The following is an 11335-nucleotide window of genomic DNA, read 5'->3' as shown; positions in this document are numbered from 1 at the left end:
TTTTGCGGATGATCTGTTCTTATTCACTAGAGGGGATGTTGGATCGGTGAAGGTCGTTATGCGCGCCTTGAAAATTTTTGAGGAAACGTCTGGGTTAGTGCCAAGTAATGCAAAAAGTACAATTTTTTATTGTAATGTGCCGGGTTTGACAAAAGCAAGGATCTCGAGTTTGATTCCGTTTGATGAAGGGAAACTTCCTATTAAATACTTGGGTGTTCCTTTGCTTGCCTCGCGGCTATTGTCAAAAGATTGTAGAATTCTGGTAGACCGGATGTCTAAACGTATTAACGACTGGAAAAACAGATTTCTTTCTTTTGCGCGCAGACTTCAGTTGATTCTTTCAGTTCTATCCTCCATCCATGTTTACTGGGCGTCTGTTTTCATTCTGCCCGTTAGTATCATAAAAGATTTGGAATGCAAGATGAAAAATTTTCTTTGGGGTCATGGCATGGGTTCCAAGGGGAGAGCTAAAGTAGCATGGAGAGAGGTATGTCTTCCAAAAAATGAAGGGGGTTTAGGCATTAGACGAATATCGGATGTTAATAAGTCGCTGATGGCTTATCACATATATAGTATTGTTTCTGGCAGAGAGTCGTTATGGACTAAATGGGTGTCTCTATATAGGCTTCGTGGTCGTAGTCTTTGGGATATTCCTATTCAGCCTAGTTCAACATGGGGATGGAAAAGACTAATGAGATGCAGAGATGTGTTTCGAGAGCATATGTGGAAAAAGATTGGTAATGGGCAAAATACATATCTGTGGTTTGATAAATGGTCGAATGAATGCCCGTTATATCATGTTGTTACTCCGCGTCAATTGGCTCGTTATGGTTTTTCGGTTATGTCAAAAGTTACAGAAGCATTTATAAATGGTCGATGGGAGTGGCCGGAAGAATGGAGGAGCCAATATCCGAGTTTGTTTCAGCTCCAGCCGTTAACGTTATCTAGCACGCAAGATAGGGTGGTATGGAAGAATTTTGAAGAGAGGCTTGTCCCGTTTTCGTCTAGAGAAGTGTGGGATACTATCCGGACTCGTGATCAGCTGATTAGGTGGTCGAAGGTGATCTGGTCCGCCTTTAATATTCCTAAACATGCTTTCATGGCTTGGCTGATATTTAAAAAGAAATTGTGGACTCAAGATAGAATTCTGAGGTGGAATCATGTAGTTACGGGTTCTATGAATTTGATGTGTTGCCTCCTATGTCATACGGGTTTGGAAACACATGAGCATTTGTTTTTTGAATGCCCATACTCGTCATCAGTTTGGCATAAGGTTCGGCAGAAAATAGACATGGATATGGCTTCGGACTCTTGGGAGGATATCTCGGAATGGTTAATCTCCAAAGCAAACTCGAACACGGTTGTTTCGGTGGCAGGTAGATTGATAGTGGCGGCTGCAGCTTATGTTATTTGGAGTGAAAGAAACGCTAGATTTTTTAGCAATCGATTAAGACCTCCAGAGAAGACGGCCGATATTGTTATTAGCACGGTTAGAACAAAGCTGATCTCCTTCAAGTACAAGCAAAGTTTGAATGTTCAAAGGTTCTTAGAAGAGTGGAAGATGGAAAAGGAAGAATTCTTGGATGAAGACTGAAGACCAATGTTTGTTTTTTTTATCATGTAATTGGTTTTCTGTTTTGTTTGTCTTGTGGTTGAACTCTGTGGTGGTATGTCACTCAGAGAACTAGGGGGCATTTTCAGCCTTCTACTTGGTTTGTTTTTTGATATAAAAATCACCGGGGTAACCCTTTACCCAAAAGAATGGAGTCAATCCTGTCGGACCAACGAACAAATGCAACGGCACCTCCTGTTCCGTCAAAGTTCAAAGGCTTGTAGTTCAGGAACTGCTTATAGGTGCAGCCAGTTGGAGGGTTATTTCCAGTAATGCCATCGCTGTGCTTAGAGCGAAGGGCTTCATGTCGTGCATTTGCCTATGAGATGCGTCCTTGCAGCTCGGCTTCTGTCCTTGTCAGTGTACTGGTGTATGTGACACGTCTGGATGGCATTCTCTTCTGTCGAAGTGGTATGAAGCGGGCTAGACAACATTTCAATTGTCTATGAGATACATAGCACTATAAGCCATCATGTAATCACCCAATTTTACACGTAAATATACTCAATGTATGAGTGGGGAAAATAAATTTCCGAGCCTCCACATAGGCTTGCCAATTTGGCTTGTTGCTTGTAATAGAATGAACTCGAGGCTACATCGCCTTGGTTATTCGTGTTTTAGTTATTTCCTGCTACGTTGGTTTTCATTAGCTTGACCCGCAGAGTCCACCAGGATTTCTATGCACTACAAGTCGCTATTACGTGGGCCCCCGTAATAATAAATTGTCTTGCACAGTTACCCCAATTTTCTCTCGTCCAAGCAGATGATCAATCAAGGAGCAACAACAAGTGCATCGGCATGATCAGGGTCATGCTCCAATGCGGGGTCGGGAGCAACGCCTGGCTCAGGGGCCACAGCCGGCTTCGGATCAACAAACTCCATCTCAAAATCAGCTGGATCATCAAACATAGGGTCGATAGGGACTACAGAATCCTCCAAGGGCTGGTCTAAGTGTATGAACTCCATGTCATGGTCTGGATCAAAACCAGGTGGAAAAACGGGATCATTCTCAATATCGTGATCAAACTCAAAGCTGTGTGCGGGAACTGGTGCAGCTGATGACGCCATATCAGGCTCGGCGTCGTGTGAGTGATGTTGCACTCCCCGTGTACGCAAAGATGCGGATGCCACAGACTCAAATGGGTCTGGGACAGGTGAATGGGCATAAGCCTCTTCTTGCAGGAGCGTCAGCAAGCAGTAGGCTATCACCAGCAGCAATAGGGCCTCGCCCTCAAGTGGGTCCTCCTCTAATAGATCGTTATCGTCGTCAGAGACCACGTCGGGGGGCATATCAACAACAGGATAAGCGGCAAGGGGCACAGGAGCAGGGATCACCGCGAGTGGCAAATTCCCAACAAGATGGCCATCAGTAGGCTCTGCTACGACATCAGGCAGCGCAAAAGGGCTGAAAGTCGTCATCGTCTGTGCCGGTAGTATCGGAAATGTACACCTCGTGCTCCGATTAAACTATGTCGTCTGATACTATGGCCATGGGATTCGTAGTGTCCATCTTTCTAGTACATGATGAAAGCATGACGTTTGTAACATAAACACATATACGTATAACAATCAATCATATAAACATATAAACATGTTAGTCAACAATAAGTAATCAAATAATTCTCCTAGTCTCACTAGCCTCCCAGCCTCCCAGACTGACTCCCTAGTCCCACTAGCCAATTCTCCCAACCTCTCAGACTGCTCTTCCTAGTCCCACTAGCCAAATTTTTCCCAGCCTCTCAGACTGCTCTTCCTAGTCCCACTAGCCGAATTTTTCCCAGCCTCTCAGACTGCTCTTCCTAGTCCCACTAGCCAAATTTTTCCCAGCCTCTCAGACTGCTCTTCCTAGTCCCACTAGACAACTACCTCGGTCTCTTAGACCGAGCCTCGGCCTCCCAGACCGAGCCTCGGCCTCCCAGACCGAGCCTCAGCCTCCCAGACTGAGCCTATAAATAATAAATAAAATGTGCTCAACATTTGTTTGTAAAAACGTTTTGGATCTGGACTTAAGTGGTATGCAGTGTAAAAATGTTTTCGTGAGAGCCCTAGTGATCATAGTCTAGACTCGAGAAGGAATCCTAGTTCGCTATGATCAGAGCTCTGATACCAAGCTGTCACACCCTGGCTTTGCGGAAGCGTGGTTTATTTTGGTGTGACTTCTTAATACCATAGCTTAATCATAACAAAGCTATATGAAATAAAAACCATGCAAGATCATCCTTTGAATTAAGTTTTAAAACATAAGTAACATAACATTGTCTTAAGGCGTTGACTCATGCAACGGAAACTACAACCTGATAACATAAAAACATTGTTCAGAAGACACAAACATCAACATGAAATAAACACAGTTTAAGAACTGTGACTCGTCCAGGAAAAAGTCACAACCCTTAAACTTGGATGACCTCGTAACCCTTATGCAGCGGGAAAACGTAACATACCGCGCCAGATCTTTAGTTCCTGAAATACATGTAAGTTAGAAAAATCAACAATAATGTTGAGCGAGTTCATGTGTAAGTGAGTATGTAAAACCTTTGTAAGTATAAAATCCTGGTATGTAGCAAATAAGGAAAAAGAGATCACCAATGGTTTGCAAGGCCATTGATATGTGTGAAGTGCAAGTAGGAAGACTCAAACCTAGCGGATTTATGCGTTGGGCACAAAGTCACCCCGAGGTCCGTTATGCTGGGCCTGGGGCTGGGCTCGCTACACCCAGATAGATCTACCGCTCCTGTCCCTCGGTCCTACCCTGAGGATTAATGGCCTCAAGTTTCCGCCTACCCACTCACATGATCTAAGTAGTAACACTCCTTACGCTAACCATACCATGTAAGAAGTATTCGTAATCATAGTAACATGTATTTCACCCCCGCAGTTTAGAAAACCGAAAACAGTTAAGAGTAAAGGGGGACATGAACTCACAGTGGTGCGTCTCTACCAAGTATATCTCCTGATCAAGCAGCTGTGCGACGACCTACACATACTAACTCTATTAGACGGACGGTCATGCCTTAGCTTTATGGTTTAAGTTTTTGGGAAATAGTTAGACAACTATTTCGTGTTTACATTCTCTATATACTTGGTAATTATTTTCCTTCCCAAGGATGGGGGATTTAATACATGTGCGTTCGTATAACTTCGGAATATATTATTAAGTCTCACTTAATGTGACACCTGTGTCACTTCAACCATCAAACAAATGCCAAACCAAAGAAATATCGTACTTCATACTTGGATTTGTAAAAATATGTATATCATTTGCACATATCAATTCTTGTCCGATTTCAAGCTCTAAATCGCTTTCTGGAAGGTTATACGCGCACTAATGCGTAAATATAACCAGTTTAATGCAACCAACACTCCAGAATAGTGAAATAGGCTTAACATACCTTAAATAACCTCCATATAACTTAGAAATAAGTTTTGGATGGTTTGGTGTGTTGAAATCAAGTTTGTTCGATCGCAGGGACTAATTGTGTCAAACTGCGAAACTATACCGATTCGTATAGTAACGAACCTTCCGGAACTTGATCATAAGTTAAATATGCCCTAAATATCCTTTACATAGCTTAGAATTAGGCTTTGAGGTGTTTGGTGCGCAAAAATAAACTTTTGGTCATTCAGGGACTAAAAGCGTCAAAAAGTGCATAAGTTTGCATTTTCGCGCATATCTTACGTTCTGAATATATCCGGACATCCAAAAATTTATGTAAGCATTAAAATATTTTATTTTAGTGTTTGGAATAAGAAAATTCCATTCGTCGCTTGATTTGGATCGTTTTTGCGTTCGTTACGACTTCCGTCGTAATTAACCGAACAACGCAACCGTACGACCAAACGAGCCGACATCCGAGATATTTTTGAGCACATTTCTAGTTCCCTATACTATAACTTCATTTTAGAGCCTTGAAATGAGGTTAACGGGGCTTAAACGTGTCAAAAATGAGCCGAAATGCAAGATTCTGAAGTTCAGGGACCAAAATTGACATTCTGCCATAGTTATCTTAGGAAGGGACCGAAATGAAAAATCTAAATTCCAGCTTGTTCCAGCTGTTCCCCTCATTTTCACATGGTTTTAATGAAACTATGGGCTCCCATGGTTTCACAAAACCATGGGCACATGTGTACGGATGAGATAGAAGCTCGTTTTGCGATGAACGATCCTAACGGTTCTAGATTTCCTATAAATACCCACCATGTTTTCATTCATTCCTCACATTTGAATCTGATTCAAGCTCTCTAAGTGGAAGTATATGCTTCCTACCTGAGAGAGAATTGGGTTCAAATCTTGCGGGGACCTTCTGTAAGTATTCTTTCGTTCTTTTCTTTCGTTTTTCGCTTAAAAGTCAAACTGCGTTTGACTTTCTGCATTGACCAGTTTATGGCCAATGCGAAGTTCGTTTGAACTTCATAAGGTTAGCGTAATCACGATGGTTGTAGTCCCTAGTGACTATACCTACTGATTACCACGTTATCTAGGCTCAGTGACGAGTCGTAGCTTCGGCCAGAATACGTATTCTCGCGTATTTTGTAACCAAGCTAATTTTAGGTATCACAACCGTTTGTTTTGATACCAAACCTGTTTTCTAACTTTGTTATGTTTCGACATGTTTAGCTCGTCACTTTTAGTTTAGTGCTTGTGTAGAGTCGTAAGTCAAGCGGACTAAACACCCACTTAGACTTTCGAACACGACCCGTTTGGTCGATCATTAGGATCTGACCAAACATTTTTAGTGACCATAGTTATATAGGGAATAACCTTCCGAGGTTATACCTTATGGTCACTTTGTTTAAGTAGTTGTATGATAGGTAGTTTATATGCCTTAGGTAAATTACCAAAATACCCTTTTTATGCATAATTGATATTTAAGCATATGTAACCCAAACTTTTGTCATTAAACATGTTTAGGCATATAATACTTGTCATAAGACTAGTTAGGCGGTCCGAACGTGTTTTACGCAAATGACGCGTTAAAGTAGCGTAAGCTACCTAAACGGGTCGTGATGGGTCGTAAGCACTTAGGATAGGTTTCATATTAGTATGTAGGCCTTGTTAAACCATATCATATGAGTTCCCACACTCATTTGGTTTACGAGACTCATACTATCCGATCTCCCGATTTAGGTCCGTTTTATTTATGTAGTTATCAATATTAGGTGCCGTTTGATTCCGTGCTCCTCTAGCTTTGCTTGGTGGTTATCTTAGGACTTCTAAGCAATCTCAAGTGAGTACATAGTCCCCTCTTTTACTGTTTTCAAACTGTTTTGGGGTGAAGCATGTGTGCCTATCTGTTATTTTCATGTTTTTAAAAGTATAATTGATTATACATATTTGTACTTATCTTTTTACAAACTGAATGATTTATGATTTAAACTCTGATTTTTCAAAGATTATAAAATAAATTGTTGGAATAGTACTTATTTTTGTTCACCAGACCGGTTGGTAGTATGATATAGCGCTATAGGATTTGACACCCCATTCCTGTTGTCATGGAATGTCTGAAACCAATTTGTTGCTCCATCCAAATAGGGATTGCCTTTGTGGTATTTCTATAGTCTCAAAGGTATATTTTGATACACTAGGTCTGAATGAATTCTTAAATCACATTATTTTTGTATATTAAGTTATACTCCCAAAAGTATAGTTTGATATGCTTTCATATGGGATATTGTACAAAAACCAACATATATTTTGTTAATCATTAAAACATAGTTTGATATGTTATCTTCATAATCCAAAGCATAGTTTTAATATGTTATTTTCGAACCAAAACATAGTTTAATATGTTATTTATAAATCCAAAGTATACTTTTGATATACTACTGAAAACTTATTTATGTTACCAACTAAAGTATGGTTAATATACTATTTTCTTAATGACTGGTTTTTGGTTAGTGTTTAGATGACGGGACGGGTGTAATGTGATGAAAACACGGTAGATACGCCGCTGGTACTTCTTATTTATGTAAGTGTTATCATCGCATTACATAACGTGGCATTATTTGGTACACTTGGGTTAATGGTTTTGGAACTAAAATATATTTTAATATATAACTTATTCAACTTTCTTAAAACCGAAGTATATTTTTATATATACTATAAATCTTTTTATCAAAATATTGTTTTTCAAACAATACATTTTATACAAACTCATTTTACTTAATTATTTAACTACCTATGTATTATTATTTTGTATCATCTGATTTCTTATAAATTTTGGTATGATTTATAAAAGAAAACATTTTTCAAGGATCATGACTACTTTTATTAAAACCTTTTCTTTAAACTTATAAGTCATGAATCCTACATCAATAAAACCTATGTATCTCACAGGCATTTTTATGCTGATGTACCTATTTTTACACATGTTTCAGGTACTGCTCTGTGATTATTGATGATATATGCTACACTTAGGATGGACTCGTGCCTTAGCGACTTTAAAACTTGAAAGATAATAGTTGTACTTGCGAGAGTTTCATGAATGTGTTCAACAAGCAGAGCTTCTAGATATTAAGGGTCATGGTCTTCATTATACTTGGAGTCAAAAGCCTAAAAACGGTGTTGGTTTGCTGAAAAAGATAGACCGGGTTATGGGGAACGTGAAGTATCTAGAGCTGTACCCTGAAGCGTTTGTGCTATACCATCCTTTTCGCGTCTCCGATCATACGCCGTGCATCCTCAAGATGTTCAACACGGTTAGGGTTCGGCCGAAACCTTTTAAATTCGCTAATTTTATCACGTCAAAACCGGAGTTCACGTTGTATGTGGAGCAGGAATGGAAGAGGAGTGTTCAAGGCTTTACTATGTTCTCGGTAACCAAAAAGCTCCGAAACTTTTTTTTTGGGTAAAGGGTTACCCCGGTGATTCTATATATTCACAAACATAAAAACAAGTAGTGTAGAGAGCCTACACTAGTTCAATCATAGGACATGCCCTATGAAAGCAAAACCAAACCAAACAACTCAAACAGAGCGAAACCACAAACAGAACCACTAGACTATGACTATCTAGAAAAACAAAACACAACTACTGCCCTCTAATCAGCTGCCATCTTCCTTCATTTCGGCACTCTTTATCTCCCATTCCCCTAGCAACCTTCGAACATTGGCACAATCTTTCAGCTTGGCTCCCATGAGTTTATATCGCACTTTTTTTTTTTTTTTTTTTGGGTAAAGGGTTACCCCGGTGAATCTATTATAAACCGCAAATAAGTACAAGTAGTGAGGATGAATTCCACACTAGTTCATATACAGGACATGCCCCGTATATGTAAGCCAACAAATAAAAAACACCCAAGACATTCACATCAAACCTAGCCTACTACACATCATGCAAGATATCTAGTAGACAAAACAAAACATAACCAAAATCTTCAACCGCCATCATCGAAAATGAAGTACCCACAAAAGGGCAGCCCCTTTAAACGAACCGAATGCAAACTAGCCATTGAATTTCTTTGTCGAAGAGGTGCTTGCCCCTGTTCTAGAAGACGAAGTATATGTACCCGCATCTTTGGTTTATATCGCACTTGTTGAGTAATGAGTTCACTTATCGCTTCCGGGGGCCGCAATTGATTCTTAAAAAGCCTAGCATTACGCTCCTGCCAAATGAAATAAGTAGTCGCTGCTACTAATAGTCTCGCAACATAGTCATTAACAGCTTTTGACTTGACACGATCACGCAACCAATTGACAATTTCCTCCCACTTCGGCTGAACTAGATCCATGCCAACTTTAGCTCTAACCAAACTCCACACTTGGGCCGAAAACTTGCATTCAAAAAACAAGTGATGATGAGAATCATGGTTCGCGTAACAAAGTAAACAACACAACATGTTCATGTTTTTTCTTCGAGAAATATCCCAGCTCAATATTTTATCTTGCGTAAGCAGTTTTCGCTTCATGATCAGCCACATTAAGAAAGCATGACGCGGAATGCATTGACTAAACCACACAAAACCACACCAATTAACTGGATCTTCGCGATGTCTAATCGAATCCCAAACTCGAGAAGACGAGAAATCAAGCTTATCATCTCCATGCCGCCACCAAAATTTATCAGATTCGTTCGGATGTAAAGAAACCCGATCGATCTGATCTAGAGCCGGGCAAACCTCCCTCCACGCAACAGGCCATCTCCAACCATTATCAGAATAGACTTCGGACACATTAGAATGCATATGAAAACCCGCATTCGCAATGAGACGAGGCGAGAAAAACTGCTCTAGAGGCCCTAATTCGCTCCAATTATCAAACCAAGCTGAAGTGTGAGAGCCATTCCCAATTTCGGTCCAAAAGAAGCTTCTCACCAAAGGACGCAGCTGAAGAATTTTTCGCCAAGACCAACAGCAAGCCGACGGCACCTTGCAGGCCCAAATACTTTTACCCCTAAAAGCTCCGAAACTTGAAGCCTTTTATGCGAAAGATTTTGTCCATGCAGGGTAACTTGCATGATAAAGTTTCGGATCTGAGAAAGAAGCTTGATGGGATTCAGGAGCTGATTGATGCTAACCCGCTTGATGTTGACCTTAGAACCATGGAAGCAGAATGCCTTAATGAGTTCAGAATTGCTTCTTATGATGAAGAATGTTTCTTGAAGCAAAAGGCGAAGGTGGAATGGTTATGTGCGGGGGATTCTAACACGTCCTTCTTCCATAATATGGTGAAATGTAGGAATGCAAGAAGCAGAAACCAGTCTATTAGGGATGTGGCTGGAGATCGTTTTGATGGGGATGATGTCCCGAGTGCTCTTGTTAATCACTATGAAAATTTTCTGGGTTCTGAGGATCAAGTTTCCAAGCTCAGCATGGATGTTTTTCAGAATGTTTTGGCCACGGATGTTGCGGAGAACATGGTTCGCCAAGTTACTCGTGATGAGATAAAAAAGGCTATGTTTAGTATTGGTGAGAACAAAGCCCCGGGACCAGATGGTTACACATCTGCGTTTTTCAAAAATGCTTGGGATATTGTGGGCACAGAAGTCTCGAATGCTATCTTGGAATTCTTCGATAATGGTAAACTTTTAAGGCAATTAAACCACACGATTCTTGCTCTTATTCCTAAAGTGGACACTCCAGATTCGGTCCTGGAATATCGCCCTATTTCGTGTTGTAATGTCTTGTATAAGTGTATTAGCAAGATAATTACAGATAGAATAAAGGGAAGTTTGGGGGAATTGGTTAGCATTAATCAGTCTGCGTTTGTTCCGGGTAGAAAGATCTCTGATAATATCCTTCTTACTCATGAGTTAATGCACAATTATCATTTAAACCGAGGTCCTGCTAGATGTGCTTTTAAGATCAACATCCAAAAAGCCTATGACACTGTTAGCTGGTCGTTTCTGGAGGATGTTCTCAATGGGTTCGGGTTTCATTTGAAGATGGTTACTTGGATTATGGCTTGTGTATCTACGGCTTCTTATTCTATAAGTATTAATGGGAATTTGCATGGCTACTTCAGAGGTAGAAGGGGTTTGAGGCAAGGAGACCCTATGTCGCCATATCTCTTCACTCTAGTTATGGAGGTCCTTTCGTTACTGCTCCAGCATGGGGCCAGATCTAGCTCAGCTTTCAAGTTCCATGCTCATTGTGTGAAGCAAAGGATTATAAATGTGTCGTTTGCGGATGATCTTTTTATTTTTGTTCATGCTGATTTATTCTCGGTCAAGAAGGTGCGAGATGGCCTTCAGAAGTTTACGAAAGTATCAGGATTGGTGCCAAGTCC

The 11335-nt window shown here is 40.5% G+C and overlaps 1 protein-coding gene across 1 annotated transcript; it reads right to left on the bottom strand.

The window, feature by feature from the left end:
* Window positions 1-8985: 8985 nt before the first annotated feature.
* Window positions 8986-9792, bottom strand: LOC110914534. Its single transcript, XM_022159324.1, has one exon. It carries the CDS (start codon window positions 9790-9792, stop codon window positions 8986-8988), a length of 807 nt encoding a protein of 268 aa, XP_022015016.1.
* Between the last annotated feature and the right edge of the window lie 1543 nt (window positions 9793-11335).

This window comes from Helianthus annuus, chromosome 15, assembly GCF_002127325.2.
Source record: "Helianthus annuus cultivar XRQ/B chromosome 15, HanXRQr2.0-SUNRISE, whole genome shotgun sequence".
Classification (NCBI taxonomy): Eukaryota; Viridiplantae; Streptophyta; class Magnoliopsida; order Asterales; family Asteraceae; genus Helianthus; species Helianthus annuus.
The sequence above is the reverse complement of the archived record's forward strand: the minus strand, read 5'-3'. Positions and strand labels throughout refer to the sequence as shown.

Bases quoted from the DNA above. Each gene is read 5' to 3' on its own strand.
- LOC110914534 (XM_022159324.1), bottom strand. From the start codon at position 9,792: ATGCATTCTAATGTGTCCGAAGTCTATTCTGATAATGGTTGGAGATGG.